This window comes from Styela clava, chromosome 6, assembly GCF_964204865.1.
Source record: "Styela clava chromosome 6, kaStyClav1.hap1.2, whole genome shotgun sequence".
NCBI classification, from domain to species: domain Eukaryota; kingdom Metazoa; phylum Chordata; class Ascidiacea; order Stolidobranchia; family Styelidae; genus Styela; species Styela clava.
The window spans coordinates 7,970,860-7,993,483 of NC_135255.1; the positions used below are offsets into that span (position 1 = coordinate 7,970,860).

Consider the following 22,624-nt stretch of genomic DNA (forward strand, 5'->3'; position numbering starts at 1 on the left):
AACAATACAAACAGTTACGAGTATTTTTATCCGTAGTAGTATATATTTACGGTTTTATCGCTGATAGTAAAATATTTATTATTGTAAATTTGAACCCCTTATTCCCATCTAGGGTTAAAGCAGGGGTGTGCAACTTATACTACATTTAAAAGGGCCAGGTACAAGTAACTGGGTGAAGCCGCGGGCCGCACATTTACTTAATATAGAACTTACAATGAGACCCACGAACGCTTAATATATTATATTAATTGTAATCCTTGATAAGACAAAGACTACTAGAAGAGAATTCGCTTGAGAACAAAACTGCCCTTGCAAAAGTGAATATATATGTTAAACGGTTAAACTGAGCCACGGAACAGTCTTATATTTAATTGATTAGTTGCTGTTTTTCTTAGTAAACAAACAAACATTAAAAAGTAAACAACAAACATTAAAACTCATAAACTGATTTCGGGCATTGATTGTTGTGTAACAAAGTTGGTTCGAATTTAGAAAGTTTTCATTTGAAAATTTGTAGTTCTGATCATTTGATAATAATAGTCAGCCATATAATTAACTTAGTTTTAACACCAATTACCGACCCAAAATCTTGTATGCAGACATCTCGGCTGCGATAAACTTGTCTTATTTTAAATAATTATCCCTATGAAAGCCGATAAGACGGCCCAACCATATGACGAACCACGGCCTCTCGTCCGGTTATCATTCAATGTCAGGTATGGGATTAGCTAGTTATTTGTATTCGGAAGCATGGACTTGATGAGAGAAGAATCCGTAACCGACCAGCAGTTACGTGAACCACCCTACGGCGACGAGTAGTGCAGCGATCCTCTCGCTCATAACCACCTGCATGGGATTCGAATCTGCGAGGCCACCCAGAGCAATCAGAGGTGCGAGCACGCGGAACCACAACGCCGCGCCTTAAAAATTGAATATTTTTTGTATCTGAAATGTGTTGTTTTCAGTAATAAAAGAAAGTGTTGCTGTGAAAATGTATCTGGTTACGTCATTGCCATTTTTCAAATGCCCACTCGCCACCGCCAAATCAGTCAGCTGGCCGTGTGGTTGGTCACGTTTCTTTGGGTGTTTCCCCTTTTTTAAGTAGGGGATTTCCAAATAATGATTCAGTTTCGTAAGTTTCCATAATCTCGTAAGCGGAATTGTCATCGCTAGGCTGTACGTGTACTTTGGGGAGTAATCTATTTAAAAAAAAAATCTGGCAAAAAAAAAAATTGAAAAACAACATTACACAAAAAACATATTCCAAGAAAGTGGCTTATAAGATTCAGGTGCACTAGAATTGCCAGTCCTATTTTTAGAACAACATGTCACCAGACTGCCAGACAGTTCTGCAAAAAGACTGCAATTACCATACAGAGTTCAGGAGTTTGGTTCTAGCATTTTTATGGGTGATAGAGTTCTGGAGTTTGCATGATTTAAGATCGTTTTTTGTTTACATCACTTCTACTCAAAATTAAATGAGTTGAGTGTAATGTGAAATTTATAATCCTTAATCTATGTCTGTATGTACAGTCAGTGAATTCATATATTACAAATATAAAACAACTCAAATTGATAATGGGTAAACCAACACGGTTCAAACTTATCCTCAATGACGAAAAAACAGTTTATTTCCCAGGAAATATGATCAGTGGCCAACTGGTTATAGAACTTGACAATCCTATGGAAATGGAAGGTAAAATGAACATTTCAATATTAAACTATCATTAATTGTGTAGAGTGTTTTATTATATGACAAAATTCATGAAACAAATTTTCGGGAGTCAACATACAGATACAGGCATAACATATAGGCCTGATCAAGCACTGTTTGGCAGTTCATTTGCCGAAACACGTTTTCATTTTTCTGATATATATAAGTGTGCCTATTTCAATAAACTCACATTTCTATATAAAAAGACCTTAAGGATTTCTTGCAAAAACTTTTTGTTCATTCACTTTTTTTGTTTACTTCAAAGTCAATTATCTTGATTTTCAAGTACGGTATATTAGATTTGATTTGGACATATAAACATATTTTATTTGTTAAATTTTTCTCACCCAACTATAAGAGATACTTCTGAAGTAGAAGCTAACTTTTATCAATGAATTTTGATGTGACTCTCCTAACCATTTTTAGCATGTCTACATATGGTGATGTGTATTACACCATCATAAATTTTTACAGTTTCTATAATTTTGAATATTTCGAGATGAAGCTCTTTTACATTTAATTAAATGAGCGTGAACTTGCACTGGGGCAAATTCTCCTGAATAAACCTCTACTGTTATTAGCCCATGATGATTTTTATTTTATTTAGCAATCGCAATCAAATTTATTGGTCAAGCCTATGTGCATTGGACCGGACAGCAATCATCAGGAGGACCTTCTGCCATTGAGAACTTATTTTATCATGAAGATATTGTACCTGGAAAATGTATTATATGATTTGATGTTGCTTTCTTTACAATAAAAAATCAAAGATTTTCCTACTGACAATTTTACTGTTTATATCAATTTTAAGCAAATTGTCGTATTGTGATCAATTCCTCGATCAGTTACCTATTTATCACTATTTAGTGCGGAAATAGTATTATAACATTTCAACACAATTTCGTTATTCTATATTTACCAAAGTCTGAACATGATAGTGACATTATATTTTAATTCGAAACTCTTTTACACTCATTTTTACATATTCTATTATTAATTTGAGTAAATTGAGCATCATTTGATTTTATGATATTTCAGCAGATGACAACCAGACATCCCTTGCTAAAGGGCATCATGTTTTTCCGTTTCAATATAAACTTCCAGAACCACTACCATCATCATATGAAGGTATGACAAATTTTCAAATGTAATCAGTATTTGTAAATATTGAAATTAAATTAAAAATATCTTGTTAGGAAGAGAAATAATAAGCATTCATCTATAAAACGAATGGATAAATAAATTTTAGATATATTTTTATCGAGAATTTAAATTTTGATATATTCTGCAAAACTTGTTTTTGTCTTTTAATATTTGCTTGACTGTTGAAAATATATCTTCTAGCTCATTGTTTATTACCCTGCTCTGGGTTCACTGGTGCGAATTCTGATGAATAATTTAGTACAATTGTTCGCTACTGAAGTTTCATATTTTTAAATGATGTGCATGAAATTATAAGAACTAAGAGTAACCCCTTAATATTCTGTTTTGTAAAATTTTCTTTGATGTTTTTGTAAAAAAAAAAATTCTTCTCCGCTTTTTAGACTTGATTGGATATATTCGATATTTTGTGAAGGCAACAATTGTAAAACCTGGAATGTTTGATCAAAACACAGTTCGTGCTTTCACAATTCTCGATTCTTTGGATCTTAATGCTATTCCTGATGCTATGGTAAGTTTATTATTCAAATTACTTTATTATTTCAAGTTACTCATTACAGATATCAGTGATACAGTGGAGATAAATAAAAAATATTACGTTATATTGAATCATGTACCGTTTAATGGTAGACACAGTGATTAAAACAGCAGATCTTATATTTTTATTATATGGTAGATATTTGCTAGCTGATGTTCATCGCCTGATGATGACTTGTCTAAATGTTACTTGAACTGTGATTTCATAATGAAAATATAATGCAGTCTACTTAGTCGGTTACAGTAATTTAGAGTAAGAGTAAGCCAGTAAACAGTGCCATAACTGTATGAAATACACAAAGATCACATTAAACAAATAGCCGGCATAGTTATTTGTTAAGGATAAACATGTCAGTGAATATTTTGGCGACTAGATAAACGATTACCATTTAGTTGTTTAACAGCAGAAAAAAAACAATTTAGATTCCTTTTTTTACGTAATTTTCTACCCTTTGTTTTGACATTTTGAAATTCAAAGTTCATTCTGTAATAATTAGCCGATTATTTGTTAAAACATGAGTTACAATTGCACAATTTTTCAAATCCTTTTATTTTGATTTCAAATATAATTAAGCAGATACCTTATTGTATTACTTAGAGGCCTTGTGGAGGTCAAGAATCGAAACAACTTTGTTACTTGTGTTGTAAAAGTGGACCAATTGAAATGGAATTTCACACAGACAGATCTGGTTATGTACCTGGTGAATACATATTACTCAACGGGACAATCACAAATTCCAGGTTGGAATTTAGGTACTCCCATAGTGTGTGTACCTCCTGCCCATAGGCTACCGTCCCTTTACACAACTTGGTGTAAAGAAGGAAAACAAAATTAGTTATCTCCATATTGGTACACACACTTCTGTAGCGCCGGAATTTATTTCTTCTTTGTACTGCATTACTAGATATTATAGCATAACCAGGTTGCAGGTCGAAACCCTCCCTTTCGAAATATAAGATTTTTTTTTATTATACGTAGCTTGAAATGCATTTTAGACCCGCAAGATTCTTGAAATTTTACCGGTCTCTGGCTCGACCGGCTGGACTGGCTAGCGGTTACGGCCTAACTCTGCAATTAGAAATTTCAGAACTGAGTACAATATTGGGGGCTCCTGAAGTATGCGAACCAAGTTGGCGGACATCGGAATGTAATATGTGTACTAGGTTAGGGTTGGGCCATAATTTTAGGTACAAATACTACGAGAGGCACTTGGCTAGTCTTCGAACTCATAGTAGGACTAAAATAAGGGAAATTGGAATAAAATTATGGCCTAACCCTAACCTGTTACCCATGCTACGTTTTGATGTCCGCCATCTTGGTTCGCATACTTCAGGAGCACCCAATATTGTTACCTTGATTTGATAGTACAGAAACTTCTGATCACATTTGAAAAAAATTTAATATTCTTCATTTTAGTAACACAAAAGTGGAAGGATCTTCTGTTCAGTTGATAAAGAGAGTGACATATCATGCAATGTATAATTCCAAAATTGTAATATTAGAAGTTGCAAGGATAAATGGACCTCCTGTTCCAAAACATGGAAGCATAACATGGACGAATGAACGATTACGTATCCCACCTCTTCCACCATCAGAAATAAATCACTGCAAGATCATTGACATTGTTTACTTTGTTCAGGTATAGTGGTTTGTACTACGCTCATCCATGACTATCTGCTCAGAACAAGGCCCTGTATAACCACGCACTTATATCTTAACAGTATGTGAAAGGATACTTACTATTATTTGAAACAGGGGTGTGCAACCTGCGGCCCTCGGGCCAGATGTGGCCCACAAAGAAAAATTGTGCGGCTCGTAAATAGAGTTTTCTAATTTAGTTTATTCCGTTTAGTTTATTAATTGATATTAACTTTTTTACATTTTAGTTTCAAGCTCATCTCAGGGCATTTGCCACTGATCCTCGTATCAACTGCAGAATAACGATAGGCACGATTCCTTTGCGAAATCTTCCATTATACAGAAATGCTGGTACATCTAAAATTGTGACTGGTCCACAGACACAACACATTGCCACAGATATTGATTCCGCTACAGATGTATTATCAACTCAACAAAAAAGTCTTCAACGTGAGCATTTTCTGTATGTTCTAGCTAGAATATGATGTAGTTAACAATTTAGTTGGTGATATTGAAATATGCAGTACAAGTTTGAATTAATGCTAGGTACTAGGAAGTATCTCATATATGATAATTTTGACTTGATGATGGAGGAAGCCGTAACCGAACAGCGGTTACGTGAACCACCCTATGGCGACGAGGAGTTCAGCAATCCTCTCGCACATAACCATTCCCGCATGGGATTCAAACCTGCGAATCCACGCAGAGTAATCAGAGATACGATGGCGAGCATATTCCTAACGCTTAGCACAATGAGCCACACCACCACCGATCAAATCAAGTAAACTTATATGTGAAATTTATCCCAATTTCAGCTCCACCACTGTCTTATGCTGAATCTGAAGACAAACATCTTTTTAATATCAACGATGAAGATGGTAATGAACACAGCATGGGAGAAACATCATTCAAACCTCAATACACTTACTATGCTTGGAAAGAATCTGCTTTTACGCATTTTTAATAATATTGTGGGTATAGCAGCTTTGTGCATCCTAGTTTGGTTGAATGGTGTAAATAAACTGAATACCATGAAACGATGATTGTCGTACGGTTTACAGATTTGAATCTATATTGAGAACTACTAAATCATCTTAAAGACTAATGCAGTTTATGTCTTCCCATTTACTATCATGCACTTGTCTGGCTTTTTTCTTTTTTGTTCTATATTGTTTTTGTAAATCATCAATTCTTCATGACATATGCCATACTCTTCTTCAAAATTTTGCACTTCATTCATACTTTTTTTTAAGTTTCTGTTGCAAAAAGAATTTTTTTATTGCCATGAGCAATTTTACAATCAAATGTTTTTCAATTTATATAATGCATTTAGGCTAATTTTTTCCTGAGGACTGTTTTAAAATGACTTGTTCATGTCTAAAAATGCCATTTTGATATTACACCAGTGTTTTGAAGTTATGGATATGACAAAAACATCTTTTTCAAATGACTCTAATTGTTTGGAGAACATGCAATCGAGTCTCTAAAATAGAAAAAGACTGAATGAATGATGATTATTTGATTTGTAGATTGGTGTTATCTTGAAAATAATCAATTATACACAAAATCAAGCTACATTGTTGCCTAAAATGTAACAGTGAATTTCTTTAACAGTAATTTCTTGGTAAAAACTTACCGTAAGTCAAATTCTTGCTAGGTTAAGATAGGGAATGATCACATTGTACTATTTTGAAAAATTAATTTAAATACTGTTCTCTTCTTATGATATCATATTTTTGTATTTCATTTTAGTTTTCATATAGTTGAGATCTTACATAGGATAGGATTTACATATTTATCCCGGGGGAGAGGAAAGCCCATAAGACAGCTTATCCATATGGCGAACCACGGCCTCTCGTCCGGTTACCATTCCAAGTCGGGTATGGGATTAGTTATATTTTTTTTTTTTTTTTGTTTTCCGAAGCATGGACCTGGTGGTGGAGGAGGCCGTAACCGACCAGCGGTTACGTGAACCACCCAACGACGGCGAGCAGTCCAGCAATCCTCTCGCACATAATCATCCTCGCATGGGATTCGAACCTGCGAACCCACGCAGAGTAATTAGAGGTGCGGTGGCGAGCGTATTCCTAACGCTTAGCTTGTTGAGCCACACCGCCGCGCCGAACAGTACATACAGTGTATTTTCATACACTGGGTATTAGAATATTGTACTTTGCTTTGTGAAAAATGTATGACTGTGACTTCTACGTTTGGAGTATACCATCCTTAAATTGAGCTTAGCTTAATTTTTGCCCGTTAATAATGTTCATTCAAAAAGTCTGAGCAATAAATCTTTACACAAATTCTCCTATATGTGATTGACATTGAACTATACAGTATACAACATGAGTTTGATTTTGAAGATAGTTGATATATGTATACACAACATCGCCACAACGTTGCAGCAATACCATTTTTTTTCAAGATAGGATTCACATATTCAACCCGGGGAGAGGAAAGCCGATAGGACAACTTAAAAATATGGCGAACCAGCCACCAGTCCATGTCAGGTATGGGATTAGTTACCCAGTTATCGTTTCAGATGCATGGACTCGATGGTGGAGGAATCCGTAACCGACAAATTATTATGTGAACCACCTACGACGGCGAGGAGTCTAACAACCCTAACAACCCCTGGTGAGCGTATTCCTAACACTTCACATCACAATGCATTTCATAGCTGAATAATTCTGTGCCAAATCTAACTTCCGTCATTTGAACTTTTTTCTGAGCAATAGTTTCAAACTAAATTTTTCACTTATAATTAATAATTTTTATATACTTCAACACTGCGATTTAGTACTTTTCCAATATATTCTTTCCAGTGCAAGATTGGCTTCTCTTAAATTGGCAAATAAAATCATGTTCAAGGTTATCCTATAGTTAGAGTAACTTGGAGAGTAATCACAGTTCAGTTTGTATCATTTATTAAGATTGTAAACAATGAGAACATCATATAATAAATGGCAGAATTAATGCATTTTGGTTTCTGTCACATCCCCTCTTGATGGGTGTATAAATTTTTTGATAATCCTATGATTGTTTTTCAGTAGATAAGACCAGGGATTGAATTCCCGGGTTCTCTTTTGTATCAAACTAACTAACAACAGGTCCCTTACCAGAAAACCATGCCAAACGTCTAGCTCTAAAATCAGGTTCACTGTTTACCACAGCATTCTAAGAAAAGGTTGAACCTTCGGAATCCGACAACGACAACCAAATAAGACGTTATTTATCTCTTATTGCTCCACATCTTGGGCAGGTTCGCTAACTGAATACTTGGGATGATAACACGTAAAAAGCATTGGAGCCCCACCTTCTGGCTAAGGTTGAGTATGGTGGTCTGAGTGGCTGACCTCCCATCCCCCCTTCCTGTTATATTTACCGCTAAACAAAATTTCTGAGCAGAATAACCCTTTATTATATAAGATTTTGTTCACCGTTGTAATAAAATATGTTGCCATAGCAACAGCGGATAGAAAAATAATAAGATAAAAGGAAATAAAACAATAAGAACAACCAATAATTAATTACAAAACAAATTATTGCAATATCATACAGCGTCTTTTCAAATTGTATGTAGAATAAATCCTTGGTTTTCCCAAAAAATCTTGAAAAAGGAAAAAGCAATATAACAACTTTTATGCAAAAACATTAAGGCATTTATATAAAGTATATGCCTCAAATAAATATTCTTGATTTCATGATTTTTAGTAGAAACATTATGTTCTCAATGTTTAATACAGAGGTCGGTGGTTGAATATGGTTCGGATTGTTCATAATATTAATGAAATTAATGAAGAATGAATTAAGAATGTTCATAATTAATGAACATAACATTGTTCATAATATTAATGAAGGATCCCCAGATGATTTAGTTCAAACAAAATTGGAATTTTTATATTTGAAAAAAAGGTGTATTTTACGCATCTATAAATTTCCATATTTGCCTGTAAAATTGCTGCAATTCTTACAAAAATAACATGAGTTTTCAAATTCCATAAAGTAAAACATGGCATATATATCACGAGATTACTGCAAACATATAAATTTAAACAATTCTAGATTGAAATTACAAGCTAAGCCAAAACACCAATTCATTCGAATAAATTCAGAATGATGTGGAAAATGGATACATAAATCAAAGGAGGAAGTTTCTAGTTTAGCTCATATTATTATCAATTTGAGAAGAATAAGGTGGCAAAAACACTATATTTAGGGATTCTGATATAGGATAATCTTTTACACCTTTTTTAACAACAACCATCATTATTATTCAGCATAAAATCATTCCAATCAATCAATGGTGATATATCCGTTTAAGGATTTTAACTGTATACAAAAAAAAAATTGACAACGCACTGTCAAGTATTTCAAATTTTAAGAAAGTACACCATTTTCCAAATATTTTGAAGCCAGACTAATATATTACACACTGGGTATGATGATAGACTGGATATCTCTATCTATTCTGCAACGGCGCACAGTTAAGAAAACTTGATAACTTAATCAATTAAGAAATGGTGCTCGCGATAAATGGAGTGGAAAACTATTTGAAAATGATTTGGGGTTCAACTTCACTTGTTTACTTCACAATTGAGAGGTAGTTTGTAAAATCTGTTGCTGTGTAAGAGTACCATTGTCATATTTTTTGCTAATGATTAAGGTATGTCCTGACACCTTATCGAAAGACATTTCACCAGATGCTGGATTAAATTACTAAAATAGAGGAGAATTCCTTGAAATGATTAAAGAGAAAAATCGTAAGGCAACCAAATATAACAAGTTATATCAAGAACATTGTAAATAATAAAATGAAACGCCATTCCAGATGGAAAATCATGTTGTAAATAGTAAAGCGACCGTAGTCTCCTAACAAGTCGTTGTCATGCCAAAAATAGTTTTGCAATAACCAATATTTGGCATGCATACAGAAATATTTCTATCACTGAATCATTCATTTATTATAGAAAAATTATTACAAATTAATAGAATCACTGAGCCTAATCATGACTTGATTTTATTAGAAAATACAATTTGAATCAACTTGAATTTTTTAATGTATTATATTCACAAATTAATCAGCACTGAAATCTGACAATCATGATTGCACAAGAAACTGATGGAATTTGAAACCAACCATGATGAAGCGTTACAGCATCATGCTAATCGTTGGGAACATCCCCAGTGCCGACAATCCTAGGCTTTGAGTTCAAGAATTTAAATCCTGCGAGAAACATTACAACAAACAGGTAAATTAACTATTCCCTTATCGTAACTGATAACCAGATAAGAGGTCTTGCTCATTTCAAAGTAATAATACAAAGGATAATGCTCATAGTAAGAATGAACACAATAAGATATTTAGCTTTTCAGCTAATGTATGTAAAACATCTGTTCTCTTAAAAATCAATAATCAAACAAAATTCCATTAAAATTATCTGTATCACAATCATACTTGGGTAAAATGAATGCTGTTTACAAAACCAAAAAAAAAAAATTTTAAAAGAAATATAACAAAATAAAGTTTAAGAGTTCATGGGTAAAAATAGAAAGAAAAAAAAGGCAAATGGAGAGTAAATAAAATGAAAATAAAAGTATCATCGAATGCATTAAACTGGCTGTTATTTATGACTAGATAATACGTTTCAGTTCTCTAACTTTGAAACAACTCTACACAAATATATATTCCTGAGTGTCATAATAACTACTACATAACTACTATACAACCAAATAGACCTTGTTTTCTTTAATCATCAATAAAATGTCATGCACCCATCCTTTGCAAAACTCATCTTATTTCAATGAGCTATAAATTATCGGTGTAGTAAAAAGTATGGAATAGATAAGCAATTAAAACATGGCTTAAAAGGGTATTTTTAACGAAAATTGGTGTGTCTTTTGCAAGAAAACCAAAGTAAGTCAACAATTTGAAGTGTGGTATTAATAGGTAAATAGGATTTTAATTAAATGCTTTTTGAGTTAACATCGATATATAACGTTATACAAATTGTTAAAGTAATCATATGAAATGGGATTTTAGGGATGATAGATGCGACCACACTGGTTTTCTAGCAAAAGATTCCGAGCCAATGTTTACCATCAAAATAAAAGTGAAATTACCACTACAAACCAAATATGTTGATGGTTTCGATCAATGAAACATAAAAGTATACCATATGAATATGCTGAATAGAGTTAGTTCTGCGTTCCATGTTCAAAGAGATACACACCAATAATGAACTTTCCCTCCTTTCAAAATTTGAACAATTGTTACAGATAAAAGTGCTTGGAAACTTAATTCAAAACATGATTTGTTTGACGTTCTGGGTTGCCAAGTAGATACAAACGAGTAGCGCAGTTCCACTGATTAGTTTTGCAGTTGCTAAAGCAAGCTGCATCGATTGAGGCATAGAAGATTTTTCCACTGTAATGTGAAGAGACAGAAACCAGATGAAAGCTATCACACTGATGGAGTAACTTCAAGTACAAGAGGTTGAATGGCTTCAGCTGCATCTGTGTTCTGAAAAAATAAAATGAAAAAATTATAGATTACCTAAAGGAAGAAGAATTGGGAGCATTTATGTTAATTATTCAGAGATGTAGATTCATTTGTCGGAAAATTTTTTTAACTGGAGTGTAAGATAAAAACTTTATATTAAATTGAACACTTTCAGCAAACGCTACCGATTCGGCAAAATACCTAATATGCAACAGATATGAATAATGCTATTGAAAATATTGGGAAGACATTACAGAAAATATTAAAAAAATACCACATATCCACAAATATGGTATATATGTATATCAAAGAACCAAACAAGTCGTCATTTGGAGGTAACGAAGATCTTGCAATCACATCAGAACTAAAAAGACAACAACTAGAGCAAGGGAGAAAGATTATAATAAGTTATGATTTCAATTTTCATGATGGCAAAATTAGTTGGTAGGCTGCTAAGTTTTCTTCATGTTCAGTTTCAAAATTCTCATGTTTTTTTTTAATACAAAAATTGTTAAATTCGAGAGTTGGAAGCTGAAGATGAATTTTCTGCCGATACCTGGTAAGATTCTTTAATTCCCAGATCAACTAAAAACTAGAAATTAAATCTAATAGAAATAAAAATAGAGCTCAAAAACAATCGAATCAGCTTCAAACAAAAAATAGAATTTACCTCCAATCTTCCATGTGTTTTAGATATATGCCAGTTCAATGTACGAAGGCGAGTGAGGTAAGCCATGATTTTAGGGAACCTTATTTGACAGTGGTATGTATTTTCTGAATAAGCTTGCAAGGCAGATACAATTATTTCTTGTTGTGCTTCTACTGCCTCTCTGTTCTCTAATTCATCACGATCTGAAATAGAAAAACTAAGATTGTGATTCGTGTGGTCATGAAATATGCAAAGAAGCTGTCCAGAGACTGAGAACCCTGTTTTCAAGCTGTTGAATATTTCTCTTGAGAAAGTGGATAGTAATTCAAGATGATCTATAATTTTACATCATTTAATAAATAAATACACAACTTGACTATTTTTGAGCGCAGATCTGTGAATTCAAAGAGTTTATAGAGCAGGTTTTTAATTGAATTGGAGTCAGAAGCAGTCCTCTTCGAGGGAGTCCTAGCCCTGTATCAGAATTTTAAATCTTTCTTAGGGTCAGAGCAAAAATTTCTAATGGAAAACTTCTACTGGCGTTAATCCAAGCCAAAATTTCCGACAAAAATTCAAGAAGCTTTGTTGACTGAGCGCCCTGAACAGACAATTACAGACTGTTTACAAAGTTTTTGTAACAAAAATTTCGTTTCGAGGGAATTGTAGCTAGAGTCTGATGAAAAATCTCATTTAACGTAGTGGAGTCAAAGGTCAGAGACGTTTTTCAGAAGGCTCAATGTTTGAGGTATGGTGTAAATAATCATAGAATCCACAGACAGAGCGTGGAAAGTTTGTCAAACATTCAGTTTTTTCCATTGCTCACAAAAGATACAGGAACCGATTTAATGAAAATAAATCAAATTGAATACCTGATGAAAATAGAGTAGAAGCACAAATACAAGCAAGTTCAGTATCATCGAGTCCCATGTGACTCAACTTATGATGAAATTGTAAATAGCAATCTGTGTATTCCTCTGACATTCCACCTGACAATAGATAATAATAATAATAAATGAAAAAATATTATGATATTAACAGATTCCAGCATTAAGATATAATTTGAAAAGACTCTCTTGGGCATCCGGATCAGTTAACAATTGGTTAAACTCCAAACATCAGTACAAATTTCTAGACATCAGGCTATGGATGTACAAAAAGTTTACAACATTTTCCTCATAAATTTCAACAATATAGGTAAGTGTTGTATTAGTAAAAGACGAATATGTATGATGTATTATTAACTTTGCTTCATATTTTATGTCGCTAACATTATCTTGTCTCTTAATAAATGGCAGTATGTGTTTATAAAAACCATTTCTTACGATAGGCTTCACAGGGTTTACACAAAATGGCATTTGAAAATCATATTAAACATTGGTATCGTCGAGCAAATTTCATTCTTTGATACCAGCAATATGCCTATATACAGAGGTTTGAATATTGACATGACGAAGAAATCAATAGGCTGTATAAGGATTTGGAAAGACGACAAAATATCGAATTTTTTGGCTACACATGATTATATTTATAAAGTTGCATATTTGTTTCAAGTTCAATTTACCCAGGAATAAATTTTGAATTTTTTTCAGTCTATAGCACCAAAAATAAAATATCAAAATAATTAATTTCATGCTCCTTAAAAATCGCATATTTTAATCTCCTAGCAAAAATCGTATATGGGAAAGCCCTGAAATTGTATAAAACATAACATAATTGCAAGATTTATGGGTGATCAGCTGAAAAAAAAGGTCTTTCAAATTCAAATGTAGGTGTTTTAGGACAAAGATCAATAAAGAATATTCGGCGCTCCAGAAGTATGCGTACCAATATGGAGGTAACTAATTTTGTTCGCTTACTTTACATCAGGTTGTGTAGGAGGTATATTCATTTGGCTAACACAGACAGTCCCCGAACTCGTAATAGAACTAAAATGAGGAAAATCAGAATAAAATATAGGCTATGGCCTAACCCTAACCTGGTACACATACTAAGGGGGTATCGAATATTCATTAGAGTGTTGGGATTGGGAACAGATAAGCATATATCATTAGCTATGTCTGATGAAAAATTTTAACATTTTATGTTATGTAATTTAATGTGGTTTATGTTTCTGCGCATAAACCAACTATTAGACTATAATCCCTTCAGGCTGTGTGTAGTTTCGTAGACAACATATTTGAGATTTTATCAATGAATAACAGTCCAAAGATCTTGGGCCACTTTTCAAAGATTTCTGTGTGTTACAACATATAATTTTAACACTTTTGTTATGCAAAATACCAAGTATTATGTATTAGAAAGATCAACTTTACAAGAAGTCAAAAGATTCAGCTCCTGTATGAGCAAATTTTAGATCATTTTTGATCGCGGGACCAATTATTATTGAGAGGACGATCACTACTTCCACACATAATGTCCTTGATACATTTAGATAAACTTGAATAAAAACGCTTCAACATTTTTACCAAAACTACCAGAATGTTGTCATGAGATAAAAACATGTAGTCTTGCTGCTATAATTGATCTCTGAAGCATATGCTTCATATTTAATACTTAAATCGGGACCAGGTTACCAAGTACTTAATCATTGCCATTATTAGTTGTATTTCTCAAACTTTAATACAGTAAGAAATTTTGATAAAATAATAATACCATTCTGTTAGTATGGCCGGTTGAAAAAAAGTTATGCCGGCTAGGTTATTGCCCTACCTTTCTCTGGGAATTTACATCAAACTAAAATAAAAAAGAACCGAAAAAACTGGAACAGAACTTATTAGATTGAATAACACGATTGAAATGACTATCAAAAGAAATTTTTTTTTAAATTATGATACAACAAGACAAAAAATTCAAGATTTGTGACTGACGTGAATATAAATTTTAAGGTTTTTTCTGTATTGTTTGTTTTCAGTTGAGATATCGTACAGTGCGATCTGCCTGTCTGACAGCTCAAAATTCCATTAATTTAAATTTTTTTACATTGAATATAATGAATTCTAAAATTTATTTGGATATTCAATTCGATTTGAAAATCCATGATTAGTGCCTTTCAGGGGTAAAGCATTCTACTTTTCATATGCAAGGCTATTAACATAAAAAAAAACATACCGAGGATGAAAGATTCTCTGGTGTAATATTTTCCCGGTCCACACATGAGAGCGTTCTGTTTTCTATCATATGTATAGTTGGCTTTTATAAATAATATCTCCGTACATCCTGATTTTAACAATGTGATTTGATCCTTGAGACTTAAGGAACTAAACAAATAAACACAAATAAAGTTATTGATTAAGAACTCATGAGGTAATCATCTACTATATTATAGTAGATCAGTAGTGTGCAACCTGCGGCCCACGAGCCAAATGTGGCCCACAAGAAAAAATTGTGCAGCCTGCAGTGAAGTGCCAATTTTGAATGGAGTGCATCCTGCAAAGCGAGTTTTTAATTTAGTTTAGTAATCTGGTAAGTGCGAGGAATCCCTTTGCGTTGTAAAATCTATACCTGATTCCAGTCTATTATCTATGCCTATGACGTTACAATGCCCTAACAGCTAGCTTGTACGAAGTGAACAATGCATGTCATAAGATCAATAATCAAATTTTGTGCCTGCAACTACTGGAAAGCCAGAAGGTGCAGCTTGAGGTTTCATCCAGTTATTTATACCTAGTCCCTGCTGTATTGAAGGTTGCACATCTTTGTAGTAGACAGTAATATGTCATCTCAATGAAAAAATTATTCTGCTACTGAGTAGTACTGACCAATATTATTACCAATCAGAACAATATTTGGGCCATCTAACCAAATAGGAAAAAAAAGACTATTCAACTCACGTTAAACAATTCTATTTGATACAATTATTTCTTATATTTACAAAAACAAGTTATCTTGACCCAAGATGGAAATAGAAATGTCTGAAGAGGTTGGTTATATTATTGATTATGTGGTGTTCTCTGGGACAGGATTGATATAACTAACACTTAATCCTGAAGGTTGTAATTCTTAGGAATAAAAAGTTGATTCGAGTTTAACAGGGATGTCCAAAACGAAATCAAATATCCGAATACAATCGAAATTCGTTATGTTTGATTTAGTAAGTTCCTGAATTTAGGAATAATTTAGAATATTTTTATTTGAAAATGTCTTTTTCCGCATTTATTATCATATGTAGACAAAAAATAGGTACCTTCAGACAAAACGAAATACAAAACAATATTTATCTCGATTATTCTGCAAAGACTAAATTTGATTTCTATAAATTTACAACTGTCTGAAGAATTAGTTTTGTGGAACAAACCCATTTCCGAATATATTGGATGTTTGATTTTCAAAAAGATGTATTCGGAATACTAAATTGTTCGATATTGGCCATAGCCTACCTGGTGATTAAATTCATGGGCCACAAAAAAAAGTTTGATGCTATCAAACTAATCCTTGTAAGTACCGTAAGTCATTGAATTACATTGTTAATGAATTTGACTACTTAATCATAGTGATGTACATACAGATGATATAGTAATATCATAAAGTCCTGTTACTGTTACACTCAAAAATTTGTCACAATGTCAGTTCTTAGAATGTCTTAACCAGGTTTCATTATTTTATTCAATGTTTATTCAAGCTTTTTACACCATTTAATTCACCTTTATATCCCACAATCGGTTGCAAGAAGCACATTAAAATTATTTTACCTAATTTGATTCACTACTTCATGAACACTATGTATATCGCATAATAACTAGGGCTGGGCATTTTCGAATACCTGATGATTTCAGAATCGCATCAAAAATTTTGAATTTCTGAATATCGAATATTTATTGAATATTTTGTATTGTATTGGGTCCTCCAGACACATCTATTATTGAATACACAGAATCGCTCACCCAGTTACTTGAGACAAACATGTTTCAGCAATAACTAACTAGAAAAACGAGTCATATGTCAGAATTGTATTGTAAAAATATTATGGTTTCAATAAAAAAAATTGTAGAATTCACCTCGACCTTTGGCAGACAGAGATTAAAAACAAGTTGGCGGCGATTCAAAATTTCAGTCTGAAGCGATTCGAATAATTTATTATTCGATTCGAAACGTCCTCTACTGCCCTAATAATAACATACATGAATCAAACTTTTAATGATTCTCTCATTTCAGCTCTGTATGTTTGAGGATGTGAAAAATTTGGAAAGAGAATGATATTAAACAAAAATAAAACTTACATAAAACCTGGGATCTTTTTACAAAACTTGATAATCTCTTTAATGCTGAATTCCATGATAGCAGAAAAATGTTGCAAATGTGCTTTGCTTGCTCCAGCTTGACCTGGGGCTGTTGCTACAATATCTTGTGTCATTCGATCGATTCTAAAACAAGAAAAATTATATTTTACTAATTTTGAAATATAGGTATTATATTTATTACTAATAGTGAAATAAATAATAATTAATTTACTCGCGAGTTGTGACAGATATGTTAGTAGACACAGGTAATGAAACTGTTAACAGTCACAAAAACAGCTTGGTAAAAGAGAATTCCACAATTTTTGAAAAAGATTCTCTTATATACTGAAGACATACTGAATAGATCAGGAGTGGGCAATTACTTTCAAGAGTGGGCCAATTACAGATGACAGACTTGGTTACTGCGCCGAAGGCTTAAAACTCAAAAAAAAAGGAAATACAGTTTATTTACAAATACCTAGCCTAACAGCTCAAGTGCAACAAAAATCTAGTGTACCGAGTGGTACATTGATGGGAGTGATGTATCCGAGGATTCGGTATTTTCATCGACATTTTAAACAAAAAATTTTATCCATAAAAGCTATAGTTGTTATTTCAGAAGACACAAGTGGGCCGTATGAAACACTTTGATGGGCCGAATCCGACCGCGGGCCGTAATTTGCCCACCCCAGGAATAGATATAAAGTACAAATTTTTTTTCAGTTTGTATGAATGTCATAATTTAATAGAAAACTCAGTCAGTCATATTTGACAATATAAATGGCATTCTACTTCTACGTTGTGCAAGCTACAGGCAAAACAACATGTCTGTTTTACGCTAGCAAATTTCTATTTAAAGGCAGCGTAGCAAGGCAGAAAACTATTAAACAAACTAACTCAAAATTGAAACAATGCATATACTTAAATAATACAAAGTGTGAACTCATTCAATGCTCATGCAAGCGAAGCAAATTTTTCACGCTTCATGTAGAAGAATGCACAACAAAGTCTTTTTGAAGACAACTGTCAACAAACGAGATCTCTGTGCGTATCTTTGAATTATTCATTACAATGGACAAACTTATTTTCTTCGGATAGACCTACTATGAAAATAATACCTAATAATAACATTAAATTTGAAACAAATGAAATTTAAATATTTGGAAGTTCACGAATAGTTTGTTATCTAATATATGACTGGTACAAAATGTCTATATTATTGAGTAAATGACTTACAGTTCTGAAAAACCAGATCCAGTACTTGATGCAGGGGAAGCATTTGGATTCTTTTCTTCTAGAACAATACCTTCTTCCTGTAAAAAATAATAAAGGATGTAAGTCACTTCTACTAGAATTTAATGTGTAACATGTCCATAATAGCAAATAACATAATACGAGGTAAGGCTAAAAAGAAACGGGACTGACGTCACAGATTGCGCAACACGATTAGCAATCGGTAATCAACACTTTTGCAGTGTGGCGTAATATGTGTTCTTTATTTAACAGATGTTTTGTCACAATTTCGCATTTATTGTTGCTTTTCAGGATCCATAAGTGAATGTGATAAATATCTTGTTGAAAAAAAATGCTGTGCGAGGTCTGATGGAGTTTTTTGGCGATAGGGGGTTCAATTAAAGAATGACGACTGAGCAAAGAATTAACATTAAATTTTGTGTCAAACTTGGAAAAACGGCAACTGAGACTTTGCAGATGTTGCGTGATGTTTATGGAGATTCTTCCATATCCAGAACAAGAGTTTTTGAATGACACAAGCGATTTGTAGGGAGGATGATCCGGGGTCAGGGAGGCCTTGCACTTCCACTACTGATACCAACATCGAAAAGGTTTGGCAGTTGGTTCGCAGTGACCGTCGCTTAACAATTCGCCTCATTGCCAAATAAGCCTTTCGACATAGTGAAGGCTATTAGCGATAATTATTAATTGTTGTAATGAAATACAGTTTGTTTGCCACTTTCATTTCTCTCGCAACTGCCGCCTATAACACTATAGAATGATTTTGGCAAGGGGAGAAACATATTGAATTGTAACAAAAATGAATGAGTTGTGAAAAACTGAGAATACAAGCGATAATAATAAGGGCGTAACGTGGAACGGCGAGCAAAACCGAAGCGTGTGATCAGCGGTGCGATTGAAGACCACCTACCATCCGTGCGGTCGCGCAACTTTTACAATAATGTGAGATGCTCCGAAGACGCTCTCGTTTACATTAATATAAGAAAACAGTTCTAATATCGGTAACTATTAACCATTTTTTCGCGTTCGGCTATCGCACTCTTTATGGGTAGAAAATGTTCATGTTTTGTGATAGGTGTGCCGTGAATATTTAAAGAGCTAAATAGTAGTGTGCCGCGATATAAAAAAAGGTTGGGAACCACTGCCCTAGATGCTCTAATATTTCTGCGTCGATATTACATGAAATAGAGACGTGATTTAATTGTCATGCAAGTTGTTTCAATCTTTTACTTAATCCCGAAAAATCCCGGGATTATACGGCTCAATCCCGGGATATCCCGATACCGGGATTTCAAAAACTGGTCCCGAAATCCCAACCCTACTCTTGAGTTGACTGAGGAGCAGAAAGCTATATTATATACATGTAGATAACTAAATTGGTAAAAAGTAAGGAATCTTACAGAATAAATATATTAAATGTCGGTAATACTAATAATATAGTAATATACTTTAATGAATTTTGTCTATAATACATGAATCTATCATATCGATAAAGTATGTTGAAATATTCCAAGATAAAGTCAACGAATTGTCTGTTTTTGAAATCACAAAATCACATTTTAATTATTTCACAAATAACGATTGATAAAAAAAATCTAGTATATATTAATTTTTACACATATATTTGTAAAACAACAAAATATCAGATTACATAGAAAAGTATTTTCATATTTACTTCATTTATTCAAATTTAATTCCTTCTGGGCATATCTAAATGTCAACCATAAACAAAAAAGGATTGGTTAATAGAGTACTAGTTGTATAATCGTGACAAGTCTACCTAAGACTATATTGGTATGTACTTCATAAACAAAATAAAAAGAGAAAAATCAATATATCGAGTATTCAGATATCAATTATCGATATAATAGAATATACAAATAATCATGGAAACCTTTATTTTAATTCATAAATTCAAAATGAAATTTAGTCATTTTTAAAACAGATCTGGCTTAATTACAGCAGAATGAAATAGTAAAACAGTCATCTAATTTTTAGAATTTTAGTCCCCTTGTGGTACCGATAATTCACAATAAAATGGACATATTATATTAATTGCAATGGACGCATTTTATTAATTCCCCGTTATAGGGCCATTTTTAAGGGGTCGGATTATTTGATCAGCTAATATGCGAGGATATACGGTAATTCCCAAAATGACATGGATCCTAAAAGTCGAAAAGAATATAGTTTAGTAAACAGATTGAATGATCACAACTGGGTTTAAAGTTTCAGACAATTTACATACTACTAAATTTAGTATCTTCTTAATATTCTAAAATATAAATTATGCATGAATGAGTGAATGGCAAAGTTTGAAATTTCAGCCAGAAGTCAACACGAGAGCATTTTTGCCAATGAAACTGGAGAGGATTGATTTGGGTTAAGGATCTGCATATCAAGTAGTATGGTTAGTTTCTATTTCTTGTCTTCAATTCATTTTGATGTAAAACATTTCAAATTAAATCGATTATGAAATTCACATGCGAATTGGCAATGTGAATTATATTGATGACCAATGGAAATATATTAGTTTCAAATGAGGTTCACCTTCATGAATATTGACTATGATCATCGTAAATTTATGAATAAAGGTAAAGTGATTTTGCATAATTTCAATTTATTAAACTGTCTTATTTACTAAAACGACAATTTTACGGAATTTATGTAAAAACTGAATTATTTCATGTGAATTAAATTCGTTATTTATTTCTTAATAAGTGTTAATAAATATTAACAAATATAGATGCTGAATTTGACAATTGGTGCCTCAATAAGCACTGAATGTATTTCCTAATATTTTACTGTACAATTGCCCCTTGAACAAGGGTTTTGTTTACTCAATCGTGGTTACGTAATATTTGAAAGTGTACAACATACAAAAACGAGTTATGCAATAAAGAGTGAATAGAGATAAAGAGTGTTAGTACAAGAAAATGAAAAACATCAGCACTAAATGGTTTCAAAATCTCCGGTTATGTTAAAAGACAATCTTTTCATGTTTTAGGTCATACTGTTTCAGTAAATTATACTGACAACAAAAAACAAGCTTATTTTAATTCTCCTGAAAACAGTCGTTTAACTAATACATTACGAGTTTCTGTACATGTTATGGTGTTATTTCAGTAGACTGTGGTTTCATGTATAAAATCTAACAACCATCAGATTAAATTATGCAAGGCTGACAAATAGATATAACCAATGCCATAAATAGTTACAGTAAGTACATAATCCTCATGAAAATGTGAAAAATACTGGTGAACGTAATGGCTTTATATATATTAAGCTTCAGAAACGTTTAATTGTTTTGTTATTCCCCCAAATTTTACCTATATTGTACTAATAAAAGCATTGCATTGCAATGTGAATTTAACAAAATTTATAACAAATAGATGGAGTGTCCACAGCACTAATGGATGGACGGTGTAGAGGTCAGTCGGACAAACTACAAAGTATGATTTGTGACTGAACTTAATGGTGATGCAAGCTTGATATTTTCACAAAAATTTTTCCTAAATTGTTAAATACACGAATGCATTGAATTGAAAATGGAACATACTCCTAATGCAAAGCGGATGGTCTACTACACTGGCCACGACTGGACAGCAAAAGGGTCAGTTTCTATTAGATAGAGCATTTTTGACCAGGGTGTAATAGATTAGGTAGGCCATTAAAAAAATTGAAAGATATCGACCCTTTATGAAGTAGTGGGTCGTTACATCATTGACAGCTTGCACAGAACCATATATTTAGTTGAGGTTCAGAAATACCTCTCATAAAAGATCAACCAACCCAGCCCTTGTCCTACACTAGATCATCGAACTATGACTATAATCAATTTCCTATTATCAATATAGGGCATTCTACAAAAATACCAAGAACATGGGAAAGTTGGAACAGCTTTTATTGGCAACATGTCTCTAAATCAAATTAGAAAAAACTTTACGTCAAG

General features: G+C 32.9%; 2 protein-coding genes across 3 annotated transcripts in view; one reads left to right on the top strand and one right to left on the bottom strand.

Annotated features, from left to right (window-relative positions):
* The first annotated feature begins 443 nt into the window (after positions 1–443).
* Positions 444–7,357, top strand: LOC120331123 (arrestin domain-containing protein 17-like). Of its 2 annotated transcripts, none has more exons than XM_078114071.1 (8): positions 444–1,696; positions 2,322–2,438; positions 2,756–2,842; positions 3,259–3,386; positions 4,011–4,153; positions 4,830–5,052; positions 5,300–5,501; positions 5,867–7,357. In XM_078114071.1, exons 1-8 carry the CDS (start codon positions 1,579–1,581, stop codon positions 6,013–6,015), a joined length of 1,167 nt encoding a protein of 388 aa, XP_077970197.1. In that variant the 5' UTR covers positions 444–1,578; the 3' UTR covers positions 6,016–7,357. The 2 variants fall into 2 exon arrangements, with proteins under 2 accessions (XP_077970197.1, XP_077970196.1); XM_078114070.1 differs by having other exon boundaries at positions 445–1,696; positions 2,753–2,842.
* Positions 7,358–8,448: 1,091 nt separating this feature from the next.
* Positions 8,449–22,624, bottom strand: part of LOC120331580 (vitamin D3 receptor B-like) — a 29,480-nt gene continuing 15,304 nt past the window's right edge. Inside the window, exons 10-15 of the mRNA XM_039398675.2 lie at positions 18,655–18,731; positions 17,419–17,562; positions 15,311–15,459; positions 13,072–13,188; positions 12,224–12,405; positions 8,449–11,574 (exon numbers count right to left, since the gene is read on the bottom strand). Coding sequence (XP_039254609.2) covers positions 11,515–11,574; positions 12,224–12,405; positions 13,072–13,188; positions 15,311–15,459; positions 17,419–17,562; positions 18,655–18,731 — 729 coding nt within the window. The 3' untranslated portion in view covers positions 8,449–11,514. The remainder of the gene's footprint in view (positions 11,575–12,223; positions 12,406–13,071; positions 13,189–15,310; positions 15,460–17,418; positions 17,563–18,654; positions 18,732–22,624) is intronic.

Excerpts from the sequence above, each read along its gene's own strand:
- LOC120331123 (XM_078114070.1), top strand. The coding sequence starts at position 1,579 with ATGGGTAAACCAACACGGTTCAAACTTATCCTCAATGACGAAAAAACA. Across the intron at positions 2,843-3,258 it reads ACTACCATCATCATATGAAG|ACTTGATTGGATATATTCGA; the intron begins GTATGACAAATT and ends TCCGCTTTTTAG. Across the intron at positions 3,387-4,010 it reads ATGCTATTCCTGATGCTATG|AGGCCTTGTGGAGGTCAAGA; the intron begins GTAAGTTTATTA and ends TGTATTACTTAG.